The sequence below is a fragment of the Sorex fumeus genome, unplaced genomic scaffold, assembly GCF_029834395.1.
Source record: "Sorex fumeus unplaced genomic scaffold, SorFum_2.1 ptg000015l, whole genome shotgun sequence".
NCBI classification, from domain to species: Eukaryota; Metazoa; Chordata; class Mammalia; order Eulipotyphla; family Soricidae; genus Sorex; species Sorex fumeus.
Genome location: NW_026606072.1, coordinates 2,645,521 through 2,669,544, shown reverse-complemented (window position 1 = coordinate 2,669,544; position 24,024 = coordinate 2,645,521). Strand labels below are relative to the sequence as shown.

At 45.4% G+C, this 24,024-nt stretch overlaps 1 protein-coding gene across 2 annotated transcripts in view; it reads left to right on the top strand.

Annotated features, from left to right (window-relative positions):
* AGXT2 (alanine--glyoxylate aminotransferase 2) overlaps window positions 1–22,892 on the top strand; it is a 59,232-nt gene extending 36,340 nt beyond the window's left edge. For both annotated transcript variants that reach the window (XM_056112165.1, XM_056112164.1), the window contains exons 10-14: window positions 5,326–5,458; window positions 8,141–8,232; window positions 12,764–12,913; window positions 17,401–17,499; window positions 22,236–22,892. In XM_056112165.1, the coding sequence (XP_055968140.1) occupies window positions 5,326–5,458; window positions 8,141–8,232; window positions 12,764–12,913; window positions 17,401–17,499; window positions 22,236–22,343 (582 nt within the window). In that variant the 3' untranslated portion in view covers window positions 22,344–22,892. The remainder of the gene's footprint in view (window positions 1–5,325; window positions 5,459–8,140; window positions 8,233–12,763; window positions 12,914–17,400; window positions 17,500–22,235) is intronic.
* The last annotated feature ends 1,132 nt before the right edge of the window (window positions 22,893–24,024 follow it).

Here is a 24,024-nt window from a genome sequence, read left to right as displayed (position 1 = left end):
TACCACAGAGACTGGCCCACATCCAAAAGAACAAAAGCAACCGGTGCTAGCGCGGATGTGGTGAGAAAGGGACCCTCCTTCACTGCTGGTGGGAATGCCAACTGGTTCAGCCCTTCTGGAAAACAGTATGGACGATTCTCAAAAAACTAGAAATTGAGCTCCAATTTGACCCAGCAATTCCACTTCTGGGAATATACCCTGGAGAGGCAAAAAAGTATAGTCGAAGCAATATCTGCAGTTGTCTGTTCATTGCAGCACTGTTTACAATAGCTAGAATCTGGAAAAAACCTGAGTGCCCAAGAACAGATGACTGCTTAAAGAAGCTTTGGTACATCTACACAATGGAATACTATGTAGCTGTCAGAAAGGATGAAGTCATGAAATTTACATACAAGTGGTACTACATGGAAAGTATCATGCTAAGTGAAATGAGTCAAAAAGAGAGGGATAGACATAGAAAGATTGCATTCATCTGGGGAACGTAAAGTAACAAAACAGGAGACTAACACCCAAGAATAGCCGAGTTAAGTACCAGGAGGATTACTCCATGGCTTTGAGTACAGCCACACACACTAGGGGAAAAGGCAGCTCAGATAGAGAAGGGGGCACCAAATAAAGGGTGTTGGGATGTTCCTCTCAGGATGGGAAATGCGTGATGAGAGTAGACTATAGTCCGAACAATATTGCCACTCAATATCTCTTTTGCAAACCACAGCACTCAAAAGAAGAGAGATAACAGAAGGGAATGCCCTGCCACAGTGGTAGGGTGGGATGGGGGCAAGGGGTGGGAGGGATACTGGGACTGGTGGTGGTGGAGAATGGGCACTGGTGGAGGGATAGGTATTCGATCATTGTCTAACTGAAACCCAAGCACAAAAATTTATAAGTCTACAACTGTACCTCATGGTGTTTCACTCATAAAAATTTAAGGGAAAAAATGAAAAAGAAATGAAAATGTTCAAATATTATTTGAATGCTAAAAAAGTAAATGTTTCAGACCAGCTGCTTCTGTACAAAGCATGTACCACAGCTCCACCCAACTCGCCTCAGAGGCCCACTGGTTCTCAAGATGTGTGAGTGAATGAACCTTACAGTGAGTCAGCTCTGTTCTACTGAAAGATTCTATGAAACTGGCACCTGTTAGGTCACTGAACCTGGCTTATTGTTCCACAAAATTTCACGTAGTTCAACGGATTTTATGGTACTCGGGTAGATGAAGAACAAAAGACAAATGTGCAGGAAGACAAAATTGACAGATGCTGGGGCCAGAATCACAGTAGAGAGGATAGGGTGCTTGTTGTACACAGTCAGCAGAGTTCAATCTCTGTCACCCCATATGGTTCCCCAAACCTTCCAGGGGTGCAGAGCCAAGAGTAAGCCCTGAGAACAGCCAGGTGTGCCCCCTGGGAAAAAATGTGGATTCCCCATGATCAGTTCCTACTTTATCATATTTGGGCAAATTCATCAGATTTCCCAGAACTGATGAAGCAGACCCAAGACTAGAGCCAGAGGAAGAAGCAGAGAGGACAGAGCAATAGTACAGTGGGTAGGGTGTTTATCTTGCACACAGCCAACCCAGATTTGATCCCTAGCATCCCATATGGTCCCCCAAGGACTGGAGCGATAGCACAGCAGGTAGGGTGTTTGCCTTGCATGTGGTCGACCCGGGTTTGATTCTCAGCATCCCTTATGGTCCCCTGAGCACCACCAGGAGTAATTCCTGAGTGCAGAGCCAGGAGTAACCCCTGTGCATCACCAGGTATGACCCAAAAAGTCAAAAAAAAAGTCATATGGTCCCCCAAGAACTCAAGCACTGCCAGAAGTAATTCCTGAGGGCAGTGTGACCCAAAAAGCCCCCAACTAAAAAGAAATTAAACAAAATTGGAGCCGGGTGTGCTGCCTGTGTCTTCACTCCTGCATGTTTGGTGATTTCTAATTTCAACTCCTGGGCCCTGCAGGTGCAGTAAGGCCTGAAGAGAACAGAGGAATGAGAAGGAAATTTGATCTTTCGATTGTGCATCAGAATTATTGTCCAAGGTTCACATCTCACACCTGGACCTGTAGTACGCAGAGATGTTGGGAAAAAAGGCAGCCAGTCCAAGAGCCGGAGGGATCAAGGGATCTTCCCCAGAAAGGATCTGGCAGAAATTGTGTGAAAATGTTTGTGTGTCTTTCTACAATTAGGCACACTTGTCACTATTTTAGAAATCGAATTAACATGAATACAGTTACATGTTACTTCAAAGTTGTTGCAAAGTTGTTCATGATTGGGTTTCAGTCATACAGTGCTCTAACACTGGTGTACAAACCAGTGTACATTTCCCACCACCAACTTCCCCAGTTTCCCTCCCACCCCACCCCAGCCTGTCTCTATGACAAGCACTTTTCCTCTCTTTTTGTCTCTATGTGTCTCTCTGTGTCTCTGTGTGTCTATTTGTCTGTCTATCTGTCTGTCTGTCTCTATCTCTCTCTCCCCGCCCCCTTCAGTGCATTATTGTTTGCAATACAGATACTGAAATAGTATGTATATTCCATAGCACAGCGGCAGGGCGTTTGCCTTGCATGCAGCCAACATGGCCGACCCGAGTTCGATTCCTCCGTCCCTCTCAGAGAGCCCGGCAAGCTACCGAGAGTATCTCGCCTGCACGGCAGAGCCTGGCAAGCTCCCCGTGACGTATTCGATATGCCAGACACAGTAACAACAAAGTCTCCAATGGAGACGTTACTGGGCCCACTCGAGCAAATCGATGATCAACGGGAGGGCCTTTACCTTACCTTTACCTTACTTTCAGTACTTGCTCTTGTCCAGAGTAATTATTTCCAACTACCATTGTCATAGTGGTCCCTTCTCTATCCTAACTGCCCTTCCCCCATCCCCACTTGTGGCAAGCTTCTAACCATGGACCAGTCCTCTTGGACCTTGTTTCTATTGTCCTTGGGTATTAGTCTCATACTGTTTTTTATATCCTACAAAAGAATGCACTCATTCTATGTCTGTCCCTCTCCTTCATTTCACTCAGCATGATACTCCACGTCTATCCACTTATAAGCAAATTTTATTACTTTATATTTTTCTGGTGGCTGTGTAGTATTTCATCACACATGCCACTGCTTTACTCAAATTATTTTTTTTCCCCTTTATTTTATTTTATTTTTTTTAAAGTTGTAGATTTACAATTTTTTGTGCTTTGGTTTCAATTATACAATGATCAGATACCCATCCCTCCACCAGTGCCCATTTTCCACCACCATGGATAATATCCCTCCCACCCCCATCCCCCCATCCCCCCGTCTCTGTGGCAGGGCAATCCCCTGTGTTCTCTCTCTCCTTTTGGGTGTTGTGGTCTGCAAAAGAGGCATTGAGTGGCAAACATGTTCAGTCCATAGTCTACTTTCGACATGCATCTCCCCTCCTGGGAGGATCCTCCAAACATCCTTTATTTGGTGCTCCCTTCTCTATCTGAATAGCCCTTTCCTCTAGGATACCCGGCTGGCCTCTAAGTTATGGAGTAATCCTCCTGGTGCTGATCTCAGCTATTCTTGGGTATTAATCTCATACTTTGTTACTTTATATCCCCCAGATGAATGCAATCTTTCTATGTCTATCCCTCTCTTTCTGACTCATTTCGCTTAGCATGATACTTTCCATATTGTACCACTTGTATGTAAATTTCATGACTTCATCTTTTCTAAGAGCTACATAGTACTCCATTGTGTAGATGTACCAAAGTTTCTTTAACCAGTCATCTGTTCTTGGGCATTCAGGTTTCTTCCAGTTTCTGGCTATTGTAAAGAGGGCTGCAATGAACAAACAAGTGCAGATGTCACTTCGACTTTACTCAAATTATTATGAAGCGCTAGTTCTTCTCTATATATAACAGATCCAGAGAGGAGTAAGATGCAGTCCCTGCTACCAGACAAGTACATTGGTGACGATGGTCCAGGCTGAGAGATTGGATCATGGCATGCCTTACTACCTTCAGTGAGAGCCCAGCTGTGGCTCAGGAAAATCTTTCAAGACCAAAATAATGTGAAACTAAGCAAGAGAAAATAGTGAGAGAAAACAGAAGGTAGAATGTCTTCTAGAAAAAAAAGAGTTTGCATTCATACACACACACACACACACACACACACACACACACACACACACACCCTAAGGCCAACTTCAGTCCAAATTGCACTTTACTTTCTGGATTAAAAAAGCTCTATCCTTGTTAACTGGCTCAACTGTGCCCTCACATTCTCAAGAGTAAGGTCTTAAAGAAGCTGATCAATTAAAACTAACTGCCAACTTCACGTGGCGGGCTCTAATTCCTTCTGCAGCCTGGGGCAGACACAGTTTCTCTTCCCTTCTCCCCGCTCCCCCATCTTAGACTCTAGATGTCCATATTTTTTTCTTTTGGGGTCACACCCGGCATTGCACAGGGTTTACTCCTGCCTCTTGCACTCAGGGGTTACTTCTGGCGGTGCTCGGGGGACCATATGGGATGCTGGGAATCAAACCTGGGTTGGCAGTGTGCAAGGCAAACGCCCTACCTGCTGTGTTATTGCTCCAGCCCCTAGATGTCCATTTTTAAGACTGCAAATCATAACAATCCTTTTTCTATTCACATTGGCATGACTCCTGGCATCCCTGTGATGGATTACTGTTAGTATTTCTATCTGAGTGATAAATTAACAGAGATTCAGAGGATTTAAACATAGTCAGAATTGCACCATTTAGTTGAAACTTCCAGTAGCTCAATGCTAAGAGATGGATTAAGTTGACCACAGTTGTACAAGGATGGTGTAAGGAAGAGGAGGAGAAAGTGAAGGAGGAGGAGGAGATTGGAGAGGGAAGGATATCAGTTTAATATATATTTATTATAAAATGTATTATATATGTTTAAAATATATGTATTTTGTTTTGTCTTTGGGGCCACGCCCAGCAATGCTCAGGAGTTTCTCCTGGCTCTGTACTCAGGGATTTCGCCTGATGTTTCTTGGAGGACCATATGAGATGTTGGGGATCTAACCTGGCTCATTCTCATGCAAGCAACACCCTACCCATTGTACTATTTCTCTGCCTCCCCACACCCCGCCAATATATATATATGTATATATATATATACATATATATATAAAATTTTGGAGGGTGGAAGGCTACAGCCAGTGTTCCTCAGAGACTATTTCCAGTTCCATTCTAGGTTCACACCCAGTGCCACAGCTGAGGCGGCCCTGCGTCTCCTGCATGCAAAGCTGTGTTTCCATCCACTGAGCCATCTCCTCAGCCCAAATCACTGTGTCTTGAAAGGTTTCCAATGCTTTTGAATTTGCTTTCCTTAGGTGCAGACAGGATTTGGAAGGTTGGGTTCTCACTTCTGGGGTTTCCAAACCCACGGTGTCCTGCCAGACATTGTTACCATGGCTAAGGGGATTGGAAATGGCTTCCCCATGGCAGCAGTTGTGACAACTCCAGGTAGGTGCTTCTGGAAGTTTGCATTTTCTACCTGCTTCCCATATTAGCGACAGTATCAGATACACATACTGGAACATGTGAGAATTTGAAGCAGTGATGGAAACTACACAATTTATTTTCCAAGCAATGGAAAGTGAAAAACCATCTATCTGCCGGATGTGGGACAGGTGGAAGAGAGCCAGCTCTTTCTACTCTTACTGCAGGAAAGCAAATTATCCCATCCCTATACAGACCAGGTAGAGGAAAGCGTGCCACAAAGACAAAACCAACACCAAAGGGTGTTAACCAGCCTGAAACCAGTCCTGACAGTCCTTAATAGATCTTACTCTGTCACACCAATGGCCTCCAACTCAAAGTCCAAAGTTATGGCTTTCTTTACTAAGGTCTCATCAACACAACAGAACTGTAAAGTGAGATCTTATTTAGCCAGAATATTCTGTGAAAGGAACTTAAGAATAAACAGTACTTTCCCTTTCAGTGATAATTTACAGAAAATCATTTTTATGAATGATTTGTTGAAAATCTTAAAACATTCATTTTCTCACCAAGAGTAAGCTTACTTCAGAAAGCAAAGTTGCAGATGTACAGGGGGAGTTTAACAAATTGAATATATAGACTTGCCCTGAAAACAATATAAAAATTTGTGTTACTAAATCCTTCATGTGAGATGTGTATGTAATACATAATTATAATACTTAGACTTACTACATATGTTATATATTATGTGATTATGCACAAATTACATATATGTTACATAATATATACACATAATACTAAGAAGTAAATTCATATTCCCACAAATGGAGTACACAAAAAGAAATACAGTTCATTAAGTTTCCATGTAAATTCCCATAAAATGAGTTTAAGGTTACACAATACATTAAAGAGTACTTTTAAATCAGTAAGAGAATTTCTCTTACTAGATTAGTTAGCTAGACTTAGCATAACAAGATGCCACTGGCTGCTTTCCTGAAGTGACAATCACTTATTTTCTCACAGTTCTGGGCTTAGAAGTCGGAGATCAAGGTACCAGCAGGACTGGTGTCTGGTGAGCCCTCTCTCACAGACACTGCTTCTTGCTGTGTCCTCCACGTCCTTCTGTGCAGAGTGAGTTTTGTCTTGTACCACCACAGATACCAATCCTGTTGAATTAGTGAGTCTCCCTTAGCACTTTAATTAACCTCAGGTACCCCCTTCAAGTTCCCATTTCCAGTCATATTGGGTTTAAGGCTGACTAAGTTGAGGACATGATTCTGTCCATGATATTCACTGTCAGGTGAGTGATAACAAATTGGATGTGGTGCCACCTATAACATAAAAGTCATTACATTTAAATCCTCACTTGACATTGTTGGGCATTTTCAGAAACTGCATCTGAGTCAAACAATGTAGAGCAAAACCAATCAGACCAAAACCAAAGGCCAATTGATATTGCAGAAGTTAAATTCCTATTTTGGTTCACAAAAACATCACCAAACTTCTCATAAGGAAACAAAAGGAACCAGAAGTAGCAAAGCAGGTATGGCACTTGCCTAGCATGCAACTGGCCCAGTCTCAATTCCTAACATCTCACATGCCCCCAAATTCTACCAAGAGTGATCCTTGCTATAAAAAAATAATAAAATAAAAATAGTACAAGATTAATACCAAAAGACAGTAGAAACTAGGGCAAAGAGGACTGGTGCATGGTTGGAGACTTGTCACAAATGCAGGGGATGGCAGTTAGGACAGAGAACCATCACTATGACAATGATAGTTTAAATGATCACTCTGGACAAGAACTGAATTCTGAAAGGAGGTAAAGGGATATACATGATAATTTTTCAGTACCTGTATTGAAAACCACAAAGTCTAAAAGGAGAGAAAGAGAGAGAGAAAGAAAGAGAGAGAGCACCATAGAGGCAGACTGAGGGGCAGAAAGGAAACTGGGGACATTGATGGTAGAAAATATACATTGGTGAAGGTGAGTTAGAACACTGTATGACTGAAACACAATCATGAATAACTTTCTCACAGTGATTCAATAAAAAAAAAGAGTAATCCCTGAGTAGAAATCCAGAAGTAAACCCTAAACACCACTGAGTATGTTGCAAAAAAAAAAAAAAAAAAAAAGAAAACAGAATCAAAAAGCCTTTAACATCCACTATTTGCTTTCATCCTTCCATTTATCCGTTCCCAATCTGCTTGCTCCAGGCCAGGGGCACCGTCATTCTGCAGTTTAGGGAGAAGGACGGACATTAAACCTGGATAACAAGATCTCTGTCCCAGGGTACCTGTGTACCCTTACCCACACTCAGCCAGATGGGGTCCATGTAGTCTGCACCCCATCGGGGTGTAAAAGGAGACAGGAGTAGTGGAAGAAAATTCAAACAGACCTGGGGGTGGGGGGCATAAGAGGGGGTACATGAAAAATCAGTACAGAAAGTGTCTCCAGCCAGGAACTTATTTTTCCCATCAATACAATACAATGAAATGGTGTTAAACGAGATACTGTAGAGATGTTAAATGAGAAGCAATTCCAAAGGAAACAGAAGATGTCAAAACAGGAATGTGAGTTGTTTGTGTGCAGTACAGGGGATGGAACCCAGCGCCTCATGGAGAGGCATTTTCCCTACCCCTGAGCCATCTCCTTAGCCCAGAGAGGTGATGATCTTTATCCAACCCGTTTTCCCCTCCTGCTAGAGATAGCCAAGTCTTTGGCCAAGCGACTGCTTCACTTCAACACCTTCGGAGGAAACCCCTTGGCTTGTGCCATTGGCTCAGCGGTGCTTGAGGTATGTTCCGGCGGTTGTGCAAACATCTCTGGTTCACAGAATGACTAACTTCAAACCCATATGCCCGGTGAGAACACCGCTGCAAGGCTTGATGGTCAGGGACAGTTCACTATTGGTTCATGGAATTTGACTTTGATCTTCAGTGAGTATTCCAATTCACCATACTTCATCAGATTGAAGTATTGTACAAGAAAGACAAAGCCCCTCTGGGGCATGATACTGTACAGAGAGCTGCCAATAGCAAATCTTGATTTCTAGTTGTAGCTTACCTTTAGCACAGTGTTAGGGCGTTTGCCTTGTGCATGACCAGCCAACAAGACAGGTTCGATTCCTCCGTCCCTCTCAGAGAGCCCAGCAAGCTACCAAGAGTATCTCGCCTTCAGGGCAAAGCCTGGCAAGCTGCCCATTCAATATGCCAAACACAGTCACAAGTCTCACAATGGAGATGTTACTGGGCCTGCTCAAGGAAATCCATGAAGGACAGAAGGACGGTGCTACAGTGTAGCTGACCTTGACTCATGTTATCTTGTGACCTTTTGTTATTCTACAAAATAATTAAAGGCTAAAGAGAAATTGCATTCCTTGATTTTATAATTAGGTAATGTAGCCATTATGAATTATCACTCAGGCCCCTCCAGTGGATCTAACCCGGAGTCTCATCTATGAAAAATGGGGGGCTTGGAGGGGGGCTCCCAAGTGGTGCTCAGGAAGCTCAAGGGTACCCCTCTGCAATTTCACTCAACTGAGCTGGGGGGGTCCATTGAGGCGAGGATGTGAGGCTCTGAGGTGAGGGAACTATTGGGTCCACCCACCTCTGGGGTTAAACCAAGAGAACTTGTACCAGGGAAGAACCAGGGCTGGCCACATGCAACGTGTGTGCCTGATTCCTGCATGATCTCTACAGCCCAAGAAAAAGTATTTTTCATTCCTTAACTAATGCCTCAGCACAAAGAATTATTTAATTGATGCCTAACAACAACTAATTCCTTACTGAATGCTTCTGTTTAAATAAGTATATTGCGCTTCTGGAAAATGTTCAAGAAATCAATAATTGTGACTGTTTGTAGGAACAGAAACTTGGTGAGTGAGGCACAGGGACAGTGAGGGTCATTCCACTAAATTCGTTTTGATCATTTCTAAGCACATGATTTATTTATTCCAAAAATAAAGCGAAACTTCTTGGCAGGGCCTCCTTAGCAGTGCACAGGGGACCAGATGTCAGAGAAGGAACACTCCTCACAGCACTCAGCTAGTTGGAGGCCTGATAGTGCAGTGCTCAGACCTCCAGGTGGGGGCTGGAGGGGCCCCCAGGTCCACTCCCGAGGTACTCAGAGGGCCATGCAGCGCCAGAGATCAAAACCAGGGCCTCACACAGGCTGCAGGCTATCTTTTGAACTCTTTCAAACAAAAGTGTTTTTAAATGAAACTACATGCTGACCATTTCATTAAAAAGTAGCTTCCTATCTGACTAAATCATGCGGTGAGACCAAGTAGCATTCATTGTACACAGTGTCAATTTTTTTTTGGGGGGGGGGGCGCTGTTGCACACCTGATGGTGTTCAGGGCTTATTCTTGGATCTGTGCTCCAGGATCACTCCTGGTAAGCTTGGGGGACCATATGTGGCTCTGAGGATTGAGGATTGAACCCGGGTCATCCAGGTGCAAGGCAAGAGCTGACCACTTATACTATCACTTCCACCTGGGTGCCAACTTTTCAAGCACAGTGTTACTGAAGTAGAGAGGGTTTAAATGAACCAGTAAGTCCTAACAGCTTCGAGATTTGCTGGGCAAGTGCAGTTATTATAGCTAAATAAAGTCACATATTCCACCTCTCTTGTCAAGAATGATAGGTCTTTGCTCTGAGGGGAAAGAAAAAATTATTTGATTTGATTTTATTTGATTTGATTTGGGAGGAGGGGTTTTGGGCCATACCCTGCAATACTTTGGGCCTCTTCCTGGCATTGTGCTCAGAAGTGCTGGGGATTAAACCAGGACTGGCTGCATACAAGGCAAGCACAGGATCTTCATCCCTGTACTGTCCCTCTGGCCCGAGGATCTTACATCTTTGAGTCCCGTTTCAAGGACCCTGTGCATCGCAGCACAGGTCCTGCAGCCGGGGCTTGGACCCCAGCCTAAGTCTGATTGAATCCCAGGAGGGCTAGCTTCTGAGGTATTTCTTTCACTGGGAGCATTTGTCTTATTCACCACCATACCCCGCTTCTCTGCAAAGCCCGCCGCAATAAACCCTGAAGGACAGAAGTTAGGTTATAGACTGCCCTGGAACATGTCTGGTCTCATTCCTAAAATCTCACTCACCCTTGAGAATAAAGACGTTTTGGAAATTCCATATGACCCGGTAGTTTCACTTCTGAGCATCTACCCCAAAACACACCAAAAAATTAACCCAAAAAGATCTGTGCACACATGTGTTCACTGCAGCACTTAGTACAACAGACAGGATACGGAAGCAATGCAGAAGTCCAGTGCCAGATGAATGGATAAAGAAGCTCAGGCCTAGACACACAAGAGAAGCTTAAAGAGCTCTAAGAAAGGATAAAATCAGATTTGCTGCAGTGTGGATAGAACCGGGGGGGGGGCATCAAGTTAAAATATAATAAGCCAAAGGGAGAAGAACAGATAATGGATGATCTCGCTCATTTGTGTAGTGTAGAGTAACAAAACAAGAAGAGACTAGACAATATCAAACACAGTCCCTTGGCTTTGGATTATAAAAAGTATCAAACAGGGGCTGGAGTATGGCCCCAGAAGCACAAGGACTTAATGCAGAACCCAGCAGCTTGGAGCAGAAAAGTGAACGGACTATGCGTTGATCCAGCCCAACAAGTCTGCCGGAGGGGAAAGGGTGTTGCCCCATTCGCCCTCTCCTCTCTGGAAAGAAAGATGGCGGCCACATGGGAGCCTTGTGGACAGCAGGTATGAGCCGGGAGTGTGGGGGCGACTAAAACTTCATGGGAAGGGTGGCGTTTCGCTCCGCCCTTCACGCCCTACCGAGGCCACCGGTTGCCCCCCGCGAGCGGCTCTCCAGCACGGTCACGACTCCAGAACACAGAAACCAATTTCTTAACTATCTGACTTTCAGTAGAAATACTTCCAGGGTCAATAGGTAAAATAGCAGAAATCCAAAACCAACATTTAATTCTTGAACCCAGCTGTAGAAAGCAAATCACTTCACAATGCTTTTTCAGCATGTCTGTTTGGGGGGGGGGGGGGTAAACTCTAAATAATAGTGGTGAATCTTTTATTGAAACAATGAATCTAATCAAAGCAGATAGAGTGTTAACTAGAATTCATCTGCCTCACAGGGACGGGGAGGGGTGGGGGGTGGGGTTTTATTGGGGTTCTTCATGGTAAAAAATAAGTATTGGTAAAGGGAAATGTGTTTGATATTTGCATGACTGAGACATAAACCTGAAAGCTTTGTAACCTTTCCCACAGTGATTCAATAAATAAATAAAAAAATAAATAAATAAAAAAAAACAGGGGCTGGAGTGATAGTCCAGTGGGGAGGGTATCTGCCTTGCATGTGGCCATCCCGGGTTAGATCCCCAGCATCCAGTATGGTCCCCTGAGTACCGCCAGGAATAATTCCTGAGTGCAGAGCCAGGAGTAACCTGAGCATGGTGTGACCTCGCCCCCCCCAACCCCAAAAGAAAGTACCATACACTGGGAGTGGGGAAGGTCAGTCTGGAAATGACATCAGGACAGGGATGAAGGATTATGTACACTCAGGCAATTGTTAGTTCCATACTTTAGTACATCAGTACTAAAGTACTACAAGCTTAATCATTATTGTAGTCAAATTACTAAACCATCCTTTTATAAAAAATTTAAAAAAGAAAATAAAGATGTTTGGGTCAGAAAAAAATGTTCAATAGGTTGGAACATATGACTTGTATGTAAGAGGACAGCTTCAATGCTTGGCAATGCTCGATCCACCCCTGGGCATCGACAGGAGTGACCCCTAAGCACGGCCAGGTATGGAAGAAAGGAAGAAAGGAAGAAAGAGAGGGAGGGAGGGAGGGAGGGAGGGAGGGAGGGAGGGAGGGAGGCAGGGAGGGAGAAAGAGAGAAAGAGGGAGGAAGGAAGGAAGGAAGGAAGGAAGGAAGGAAGGAAGGAAGGAAGGAAGGAAGGAAGGAAGGAAAAAGAGAGGAAAAGAATGAAGCAGTTCTGGATAAATACCCTCTACATGGACTTTTTATAGTGGGGGTCCCAGCTGTACTCAGGACTCCAGGAGCTCCCTCCTGATGGCCAGGAGCTCAGCACCATGGTGCTCTGGGACGTAGTGCCAGGACTGAGTTTGGGACCTTCTACACTCCACTCCAGAAGTCTTCTTTTCCTTTTTACAGAAAGCTTTTTGTAGCACAGGGTATAACCACAGGAGCCTTTGGGTTCTCTTAGTCCGGAGAGGGGTCTGTAAGGAGATCCCGTGCATTTCCCGCTCCATGTTGCTCAGGCAATTTTTGGAACATTCTTTTTTCAATGCCGTGTCACGGGGGCCTTCTCTCAACAGGTGATCCAAGAAGAGAAGATGCAGCAAAATAGCCAAGAAGTGGGCACCTATATGTTACTGAAGCTTGCAAAGTTGCGGGAGGAATTTGAAATTATTGGCGATGTCCGAGGAAAAGGCCTCATGATCGGCATAGAAATGGTGAAGGACAAGGTGAGTGCTGAGCTGCTGTGCTCGCCAGCGGGGCCTGGGACAGATGGAGTCGAGAGAGCAAACAGGAGCTAAACGCTCCCTTCCTCCACTCTCAGGGAGAGAACACGCAGGTCCAGCAGGCTTGGCAAAGCCCCCTGAGATGAACAGTGGCTACACTAACAGGTCCTCAGGGTTTGAGAGCAGGGAAGGAGAGAGAACTTATGCGATTCTTGATAGACCTGGCATAAGACAGCCAAGGTGAGCAAATATTTAGAAGTAAATTATGAGGAAGAGCAGAAATTATCTGCAGAGAAGCGGGTGGAAATGGAACATGTAATTATAATGTGAGGCTGGATCGATAGCACGCAGGTCGGACGTTTGCCTTACACACGGCCAACCCGGGTTCGATTCCTCTGCCCCTCTTGGAGAGCCTGGAAAGCTACCCAGAGTATCCCACCCACAGAGCAGAGCTTGGCATGCTCCCCGTGGCATATTCAATATGCCAAAAACAGTAACAAGTTTTACAATGGAGACGTTACTGGTACCCGCTCAAACAAATCAATGAACAACAGGTGACAGTGCTACAGACAATTGTAACCTAGAACTTCCCTCTGGCGGCCTGCAGCAAAACCCAGCATTGGAACACAAGTATGCTGTTATGGAAGACACACGAACACAGTTTTTCTCTGTCTATTCACATTTAACTGCATACATTCTGACCTAGCATTTCCGGTGATGGAAATACTTCCTTAACATATGCAGAAATAGCAACCAGGGAGATTAATATCGAAGACAAGGCACTTGCCTTGCACACAGCTGGCTGACCCAGGTTCAATCTCCTGTATGCCTTAAGGTCTTCTAAGCACCTCTAGGAATGATCTCTGAGCACAGAGCTAGGAGTAATTTCTGAGCAGCACTGAGTGTGGCCCGCAAAAAGCTGAGCTCAGGGTTTACTCTTAGCTCTGTGCTCAGAATAACTCCTGGCAATGCAAAAAGTGGCAATACAGGCTTAGTGGCATACAAATAAGCTTCTTAGCTCCTATACCATCTCTCTCGCCCCAATATCCAGTGACTTTTTTTTATGTTATTTTTATTTTTATTTTTTTATTTTTTTAATCATTTTTTTATTAGTGAAACACCATGAAGTACACTTATAGACTTATAAATTTTTGTGCTTGGGTTTCAGTTATACAATGATCAAGTACCCATCCCTCCACCAGTGCCCATCCTCCCCCACCACGGGTCCTAGCATCCCTCCCACCCCCCATCCTCCCCCCCCCCACCCCCACCCCCGTCCCACCCTGCCGCTGTGGCAGGGCATTCCTCCCTGTTCTCTCTCTCTTCTTTTGGGTACTGTGTTTTGCCAGAGAGGCATTGAGTGGCAGTCATGTTTGGTCTATAGACCACTTTTAGCATGTCTCTCCCACCCTGGGAGGGGCCTCACAACACCCTTTATTTGGTGCTCTCTTCTCTATCTGAGCTTCCTTCTCACCTAGCACGTGTGGCTGGCCTTCAAGTCATGGAGCAAAATTCCTTATCCAGTGACTTTTAAGAACAAGTACTGATATAAAAAAACTATGTCCCAAATATTTAAATGTTGAAACTTAAGAAAGACTACTAAGTATAACAAAAAACCAAATGACTACTAAGTATGACTGACTTTTTAAAAATATACATAAGGGGTGAAGTGATAGCATAGCGGTTGGGGCGCAAAAAATTATTTTAATTAAAAGTACATATAAGTGTATTTTCATGCATAGAAAAGCTGTCTGGTTCCTCCAAATTATCAGCAGGTGATAATTATCACCCAAATTATTTGAAGCAGGAGTGAGGGAGGAGAAACTGTCCATTTTCACATTATGCATCTCTTTTAAGAGTCTTCCAAGGGGGTGGAGTGATAGCACAGTAGGTAGACCATTTGCCTTGCAAGGCTGAAGACTTGGGTTTCATCCCCGGCCTCCCATATGGTCCCCCGAGCACTGCCAGGAGTAATTCCTGAGTGCAGAGCCAGGAGGAACCCCTGAGCATTGCTGGGTGTGACACAAAAAGAAAAAAAAAAGTCTTCCCAATAGCCATGGATTGCTGCTAGCTATAATCTTCAAGAAGGTGCAGATTTACCCCCAGAGAGTCAAAGAAGAAAGAGAAACAGACGGCTCCGTGAGACTCAAGAAGGGTTAGCAGGGAGCGTGCCTACTTGGTGGCCAAGCACTTGGGTGCTTCTCCCCAGCATCCAGCGCTCCCGAGCAGTGACCTGTGACTCTCGCGATTGTTTCCAGCTCGGCTTCTTTCTGTGGAATGCAGACAAATTGTTCGGTTACTCATAGCCTTGGAGGCCAGGGGTGATTAAAGGGGCAAGGGACAGGGAGGGACCTGGCCCGGCCAATGATGGGCTGAGGCCCAACTAACTCCACCTCTGCACATCCTGAACATCACCAAAGAGCCCCTTCGCCCAACTCCCCATCCAGATCCCCAACCTTTCTAGTAGGTCCTCTTTACTTTCCTGACCTCTGGTCCCTCAAACCATCTTTGAGTATTTCTGATTCTCACACTTGAGTTCAAATTTATTCCAAGATTTTAGTCATCTGGGGCTGGAGCGATAGCACAGCGGGTGGGCTGTTTGCCTTGTACACAGCCAACCCAGGTTCAATTCCCAGCATCCCATACGGTCCCCCAAGCACCGCCAGGAGGAATTCCTGCATGCATGAGCCAGGAGTAACCCCTGTGCATAGCCAGGTGTGACCCAAAAAGAAAAAGAAAAAAAAAAATAAGATTTTAGTCATTCTCTAATACATGAGACCCAAAGGTGCAAGCTGTCCGGCTATCTGGTGAAAATGTGAATATTTCTTTCCGTTAATGAAAAGTAATGGATGCAGACGTGGCCACTGCAAGACCACGAGGACAATGTTTAGTGCAGCTAGCCTGGCTGGAGAACAGGCTGGATGAGGGCAGCGGGGGTGGGGGGCCCAAGGAGGGAGGGCAGGAAGACGGATATGTGCAGAAGCAGGAAACTGAGGAGGAGGAGGGGTGGTAGGAGCGAGCCCTCCGACTCACAGGAACCCAGGGCCACCACCACAGCAGCTGCAGGAGGGCTGTGGGGGGGGGGGGTTCACTGGGGCAGCTGCTCCCACAACCCCCAACCCCACACCCACCCCGTGCCCTGCGGGGTGTGTTGTCAATACAGAGAACTCAGCCCTCACAAGACAACCCTTTGGTCATAAAGAATTCGCCTTTGTATTCATACTCGCTGGCTCTCACCCTCTCTATCTCTCTCTGTCTTCCTCTCTCCCTCTCCCTCTCTTTCTCTGTCTCTCTGTTTCCCTCTGTCTCTCTGCCTCTTTCTATCTCTGTCTCTCTGTGTCTCTCTTTCTTCTCTGTCTCTCTGTCTCTCTCTCTCCCCTCTCTCCCTCCCTCCCTCTCCCTCCTCATCCACTGTCTCTCTCTCTGTCTCTGTCTCTCCCTCTCTCTCTCTCTACCCCTCCCTTCCTTCCTCTCTCTCCCCCTTTCTCCCTCCCCTTCTCTCTCCTCACTCTGTCTGTGTCTGTCCCCCTCCCTCCCTCACTCTCCCTTTCTCTCTGTCTCTATCTCTCTGTCTCTCTTTCCCACCACCATCTCTCGTCTTTCACCACCTCTCTCTTTCTCTAGGTCTCTCTTTATGTCTGTCTCTGTCCCTCTGTCTCTCTCTCTCTTTCCCACCACCATCTCTCTTCCTCTCCCTCCCTCTCTCTCTGTCTCTCTTTACGTCAGTCTCTGTCTCTCTCTGTCTCTCTCTCTTTCCCACCCCCTCTCATTTTTGTGTCACCCCCAGCTGTGCTCAGGGCTTGGTCCTTGACCCTGTACAAGGACCCCTCCACCCATTCATGATGCATTTTAAGGCAGGAGACACCTGGAAATGGAGCAGTTCCCAGCCCTTGACTCAGCCCAAAATCTCCTTGGCATCCGGACAGGGGGGAACTGGTCGACTCATTTCAGATGTCTCTTCCTTGGAAGTTTATGTCTTGGGGGAGCAGAGAACAAATTCCACCCCAAGAAAGAGGAAGACAAATGAGCCCAGCCCCGCGGCGCAGGCGTGGGCTGTCCTGCTGTTGTGCAACCCCGGAGCCGTTTCTTGGACTTTGAAATGAACTCTTTACGTGGGCAAAACAGAGTGAAGAGTCGAGGAGAATTTCCACACCCTAAAGTCAACTCCCAAATTTAGCTATTAAAGAAACAGGCCCCCCCGGGGTAGTCGTTGGCAAAGCTGAGATTTGGCGCCTGCCTGAGCTCTACATTCTTCTTCATTTTGCCTTTGGGAATTTCGGATGGATTTAAATATGAACAAATGGTTTGAATAATAATAAAAAAAAACTCCTCTCTCCCTCCCCCAAAAGTAATCTTCATTCCAGTTTGTTCAATCCCAGAGAGCCTGAGTAGGAGAAAAGAGCGTTGATTGTTTGGGGGTTGCTTTCTTGGAAATTGTCTTTTACTATTGGGACACCAACTAGAAAATCTTTCTTAAAATATATTGACAGGTGGGCCGTCAGCCTCTTCCCCGTGAAGAAGTAAACCAAATCCACGAGGACTGTAAGCAAATGGGGCTCCTAATTGGCAGAGGTGGCGTTTTTTCTCAGGTAAGAAAAAAGGGCTCAGGAAGTTTTACAAGAAAGCGGCAGTACAGCCTTTCGGCCACTAGGGAGCGCCATGGTAAATGATTTGGTTAGCAGGGACCAGCAGTCTAACGGGCATGAACTAGATGTCCAGACAAGCGAGAGGATTTACTAGCAGCAGATTTACGTCCGAGGACACTGTGCACAACCGTTACGTAGTATGTACCTTGTTACCATGCTTTAATTCTGACCTCTAGCTAGAGCGACCCTCAGGTTCTTATTCAGCGCAGCGCTCTTCAGACCATCCTCCCCTTCTCCATCCTGAAAACAGTGAAGTTCAGCCACCAGGTGTTACCCCTGTCCCGTGGGCCACTGTTTGTGAAGCGATTTAGCCCCTGAGCTTCACATCTCCAATCCCTCAACAAGAATCAGCTCTGGGGCAGACATTAAGAATTACGGTGATCCAGCACCCAAAAGGAGAGAGAGAACAAAAGGGAATGCCCTGCCACAGAATCAGGGTGAGATGGGGGGGATGGGGGTGGGAGGGATACTGGGATCAGTGCTGGTGGAGAATGGGCACTGATGGAGGGATGGGTACTCGATCATTGTATAACTGAAACCCAAGCACAAAAATGTGTAAGTCTACAACTGTACTTCATGGTGTTTCACTAATAAAAATTTAAAAAAAGAAAAGAACAGAAAATTGAAAAAGAAAAAAAAGAATTAGGGTGATCTAATATCTTTTATTGTCCTTTATAATTTTTCTTTCCCATCTGATTTTTTGTTGGAACCAGCAGTGCTTAGTTTCCTGGCTCTGTGCTTAGGGATCGCGCCTGACTGGGTTCATATATGGTGCCAGTGACTAGGTTCAAGGAACCATATATGGTGCCAGTGATCAAACCTGGGTCAGCCGTATGCAAGGCAAGCACCCTTCCCACTGTATTCTCCTTCCAGTCTCCCTTTAGATTTTTTTCCTTCCCCTTCCCTCTCTTGTTGCTATGGCTGTTTTAAGGACCAGGGGTTACCCTGCCAACTGGCTGTGGTGCCCTTGCATGGGTAGCTGTAGTACTCACAGGGGTATCACTCCAGGCTGTTTGACTCGGGACCACACTCCCTCAGATCCATTGCGTGCTCACATGCTCCCTGGGAGTCGAGCTCTTCTTCTGTAACTCAAATAAGTGGTTTCAGGGCTAGCTGAGCATCAGCACACGCTTACACACGTATTTGCTGGGAGTCTGGCTTTCTCCCTGGGCTGCTTGAATGTCTTTTCAGTTGTGGTGCTCCTGGAGCCCACAGCCTTCAGCCAGAGCACTTAGAAATCCCTTTCGAGGCTGAGGATCACAGAGAGTCAGGCTGCCAGGCTCAAGCAGCGGTTCCGGGGGCACCAGGCATGCAGCACTCAGCCTCACCTTCTCCAGGCAGGTGCTCCAAGTCACTGAGCCATCCCCCAGAACCCATCTTTCACATTAGAACACTGAGCACCAGTTTCTCGGCTCCACTTCTGCTCACTCCTCAGTTCTGGTGTACCCTCTGGTGTTGTAATTCCCAGAGGAAATGAAAGCGCTCAGCCAAGCCCTCTCGCTAGACTTTGTGTCTCTTGCATCTGTCGCACTGGCGCTGTGACAGTCTCTCCACCTTTGTTCAAGGATCCATCACAGTGTTCTTCTCCCCAGTCTATAATCTCACAGGGTTACAGGTCTCCCTGCCCCCAAACAAACCATATCAGAGAGAAGCAGAATGAGCCCTTTTGCTGGGGCATGCTATTGAGGTGTTTGTTTTTCTTTAAAGTCCTGGTCATAAATGTTTTCCTTTGTTCTGTACAGACCAGAGAAAGAGAGTAATTTAGTGATTTAAAATCCCAAGATTCACAACTTATGAAAACAGAATAATGAATTGTTTGCTTGCTGGGTTATTCCTTAATTATCTCGAGACCACTGAGGACTAAGTCTCAGTGGCTGTGTTGGTTATTAAAGCTACGAGAGCCCGGAGTGTTACAACAGCAGGTAGAACACTCACCTTGCACGCAGTTGACCCGGGTTTGATCCTCAGCACCCAGTATGGTCTCTGGAGCACCATCAAAGGTGATCCCTAAGTGTAGAGCCAGGAGAAACCCCTGAGCATCAACAGCTGTGGACCTAAAACCAAAATAAACAAAGCTACAAGAATAAGAAGGAGCTGGCCCTCCCTTAATCGAGCTGAAAGAGAGAGGAAGATAGAGGAAATTTTAGCACAAAGCAATCAAGGTTTATAGGAGAAAGTTGAGCTTATTGGTCAACTACCCACTGTACTATCCCTCCAGCCTCCCATTTGATTATTTTTATTCTTCTCTTTCCCTTCTTTCTGGCCAAGCTGAGCTATCACTGACCAGATCAATGTACGATGTGGAAACACAGCAGAATGCCGATAGCTCCATGCAGTCCATGGGGCTGGAGACATAGGGTTGGAGGCAGTAATTGGTGATAATGGGACGTCAAACACTTCCCACAGTGTTCTGAACATTTTACCCATACTCCCATAGTCAATATACTCGATTTTTCTGTCTCTGTGGGGTTAATGGACCCCCTACTCTACAGATGAGGCTGTATCCCCCGGGAAGGTATTGAAGAGGTTTGGGAGTCATGGACACAGAAGTGGGGAGAGATGGGGAAAAGCTCCTGGGAAGTGGAGTGAGTGGGGGGCTGGAAATGGACATTTAAGGGGACACTTGGGGGCTGGAAGGCAGCTCAAAGGGCTGGAGTCCAGGAGTCTGGGGTTCCATCACAGGAACTGCAAGATGCCCCCAGCTGCAGCAGTGACCCCCCCCCATACACACACAGCCCCCAAGTACCACACTGGGAATTAGCCCTGAAGAACCGGACGTGGCCCAGAAAGAACCAGAAAAAAAAAAAGGAAAAGAACATTTGAAGTACAGGCAGTGGGAAAGATATAGGGGAGATGGAAAAGGGGCAGAGACAAGAGGAAGGAAATTCAGGGGCCCCAGGACCTGATGGGGGTGCTGGGAAATGTGGCTTCCTGGAAGCAAGAAATTCAGGGGCTGAGGAAGAGGGAGAGGTCAAAGCGTCAAAGCTGCCATCAAGAGTAGTAGCGCAAAGGGAGACACGTGGATTCTCCACTTAGCAAGTGAGCAGCAGATTCTGCCAAAACGGTGTGAGGAGGTTGACAGGCAGAAATCAGACTCCACTGGGTTGGTGCAGGAATGGGGAGAGAGAGGACAGAGGGAATCAGTCCAATCAATAAGCTCCAACTTGTTGGGATGAACGGAGAGGAAAGCCTTGATCTGGTGGCTGGGAGGATGGAAGAGATTATCAACATATTTTTATGGGGGATAATTTGGATTTGGGTGTAGGTTTAAGCCAGTTTATTTATAGAGGAAATTGAGAAGACATGGCAGATGCAAGAAGACAGGATGATTCCGACAAGTGACTCATACTTGAGGAAATATCAAGACCAAGGACCCAGGTGGAGAATTTGGAGCTGAATGGCACATAGAAACACTTTATGCTCTGGACCTCCAACAAGGCTGTAAGAATGAATGTGGGAGCAGAACAGAGCATGGAAAGATCTTGCCTGACAGCTTCTAAGAAGCATGAGGCAAGATTATCCATAAAATAGAGCTTGAGGCGGAGGAGTTGGGGGAGGAATTCAGACGAATGACAAATGTTTAGAACAGAAAAGGGAGCCGATAGAGGACAGAAAAACTGGGGAACCAACAGCTGTTAGCAACCTGAATAGCTCGCTGATGGTGTCCATCTTTCCACTGAATGGTGTCCTTGAACCCGCCTCTGTGGTGGAGTTCACGCATAGCTTTGATCAGGGCTGGATGTGTGGGTACAGGAGCAGAAGGGTGGAGATGCAAGCAAATTGTGGGGGCAGGTGAGAGGGGAGTTCTGATCATCAACATGTGTTCCAAGCTGGGAGAGCGAGCAAGGAAGAGTGTTAAGAGGAAGATCATGGAGGAATTGGGAGCGTGAAGCTTTCATGAAAAGGGCAGGTGTCATGGAAGTCAGAAATTGAGTTATTCCTGGTGACAAGGTGGCTTAGGGTATTGAGCTTGGGTGTGCGTATAGAGGAACTGAGATGAAGATTCCAGTTTTGACAGTAAAGAAATGAAGAAGTTGCTTTGTTGGGAGGTAACTTGAAGTATAGCATCCCCCGTGATGGCAGAAATGGATGTCAATAGACACGGGTTGTAGAAGGACCAGGAGGCAAGCAGGTGATGAAACGAAAAGAGGGCAGAAGAGATGGCACCAGAACTTATATAGAGACCGGGTATGCATGACCTGGATACAGCACTGAGGAAAGAGACCAATCTAGGAAGCAATAGCATAATAAAAACAAGATTTTTGGATTCTTATTTTAGTGCATTTTAGAGTATTTCTTCAAAATCATATTTGCTCCTGAACGATGAAGTAAACACAGGGACACTGCATAGACAGTCTTGCGCATTTGGTGGGGGCAGAAATGAGGTACCTGGGTACATTAAGATCAAGATCATAAGAGTAAACACTAGTGCAAAACATGTGATCCAAACTATAATAATTAAATGTAAAACAAAACTAGTTTGCCAAGGGGGAAATTGGGCAGGTGAGAAGGATCTATGAAACATGGTGGAGGGATATTACCCCCTGGTGATGGGTATGGGGACTCTATACTGTATGCCTAGAACTCTGTAGTGACAGTATTGTAAATCACAGTGTCTAAAGATAATTTTGAAAACTATATTTGATCCTATGATGATCCCTTAATCTTTGTCTCCTCAGACGTTCCGAGTTGCACCCCCAATGTGCATCACTAAACCAGATGTTGATTTTGCGGTGGAAGTATTTCGTTCTGCTATAATCCAGCACATGGAGAGAAGAACTAAATAAAAAAATTAATTAAACATACAGACATGCCCACTTATGTTGAATAGTTTCTATGAGGAATTCCAGAGCCACTGGTATGAGCTGTAAAAGAGAAGGTTGAATATTCATTAACCAGTTGTGTCTGATCCGAAAGCCCCTAGAATCCTGAGATATCCATCCTTCAGCAAAGGGTCTCACTCCCTTTTTCTGAGAATGAATCCTAATGAATCTAGTTACTTTTGGCCATTTGATACCCCTTTACGTGATTTTTCTATGTGTGGTACATGGCACATTTTTGAAAAAATAAATCCAAAAGAGAAATGATTTGGTGGAGGTGCTTTTCAGGAAAAGTTTCTGTGCTCTACACTCTTAATCTCTAACTGAAAAGCCTCTTTAACCTGAAGTGTGGCATGCTATGATAGGTCTGCTGAAACCATCTCAACCAATTTGGGGTCAGGAGGACAAAGCATTTCTGAGATAGGAAGAAAAAAGGAAGCTGAGTTCCTCTGGCTGTGGGTAAACCATTGACTTGATCCTGGAGGCATTTGTGTAAGCGATAATAAATTTACTGGACTGCACAACCTTTTTGGTTTGCTTCTTATTATTGCAACTGAAACTGTTCTAAGAAATGATGCAAACAACGTCTTCAGTGGGAAGACTCACCTCCTCTTCTTGAACTTCCTTAAAATATTGATCAGAATCTTCTTAGTTGCCACCATATCATTCTACCCTGCACTAACCATGTATTACTCTTACTGGAGTAATTCCCAAGGCCAGAATGTTTTGAACTTTTGGTATTCAAATACACATTTTGGTGTTCTCTCATGTGTGTGCCACCTGGCCTAAAACTGAAATGACATTTTTCTTTAATTTGACATTTTTTTTTGTCCATATCCAATCATGCTCAGGGCTGACTCCTGGCTTGCTCAGGGCTGACTCCTGACTTGGTACTCAGGAATCACTCCGGGTGGTCTCAGGGGACCCTGTTCAGGCACAAATCTTGGGCTGGCTGTGTTACCCCTGGTCTATGTCTCCAGCTCCTAATATGACTCTTTTACTTCGATGGATTTCATATTAACCTTCTTACAATTATGATAAATAATGAATCAGCACTGTCACAAGTAGAAATAATCATACAAACAATTATTTGATTTTTAGCAAAATACAATTGATGGCAAATGTTCTTAGCCTGAGGCTTCTCCTCTCCTCAGGAGAGTAGTTAAGACACCTTAAAGACACTGGCAGCTTGAGTGTCTCCTCAGCTCAACAGAAGCTCCACATGCAGGTTCGTGATGTTGATTTGGGGTCATGCCAGGCTGGAACCACCATCTCATGGTCTGACTCTGCAGTGTCTGTTCCTCTAACTCACCTGAGAGCTCCCTGAAATCTCTCTCTCTCTCTCTCTCTCTCTCTCTCTCTCTCTCTCTCTCTCTCTCTCTCTCTCTGGCTTTGACTTCAACATGGCAATATCTTGCACACAACCTTTTAGGATACCAGGAGCAAAATACTCTCCTCTTGCCGATTTCTAAATAAATCAAGCACTTCATAAATACTTGTTTGACACAGAAAAAAGATCACTGGATTAATAACAAAATGACCTGAATCCTAAACTCAAGTGTTTTTTTTTCCTTTTTAACTTATTTGCTATAGACAACCCTGGACAAGATGTGGTTACCTTTTGTTTCAAAGTGCACTCATACTCACT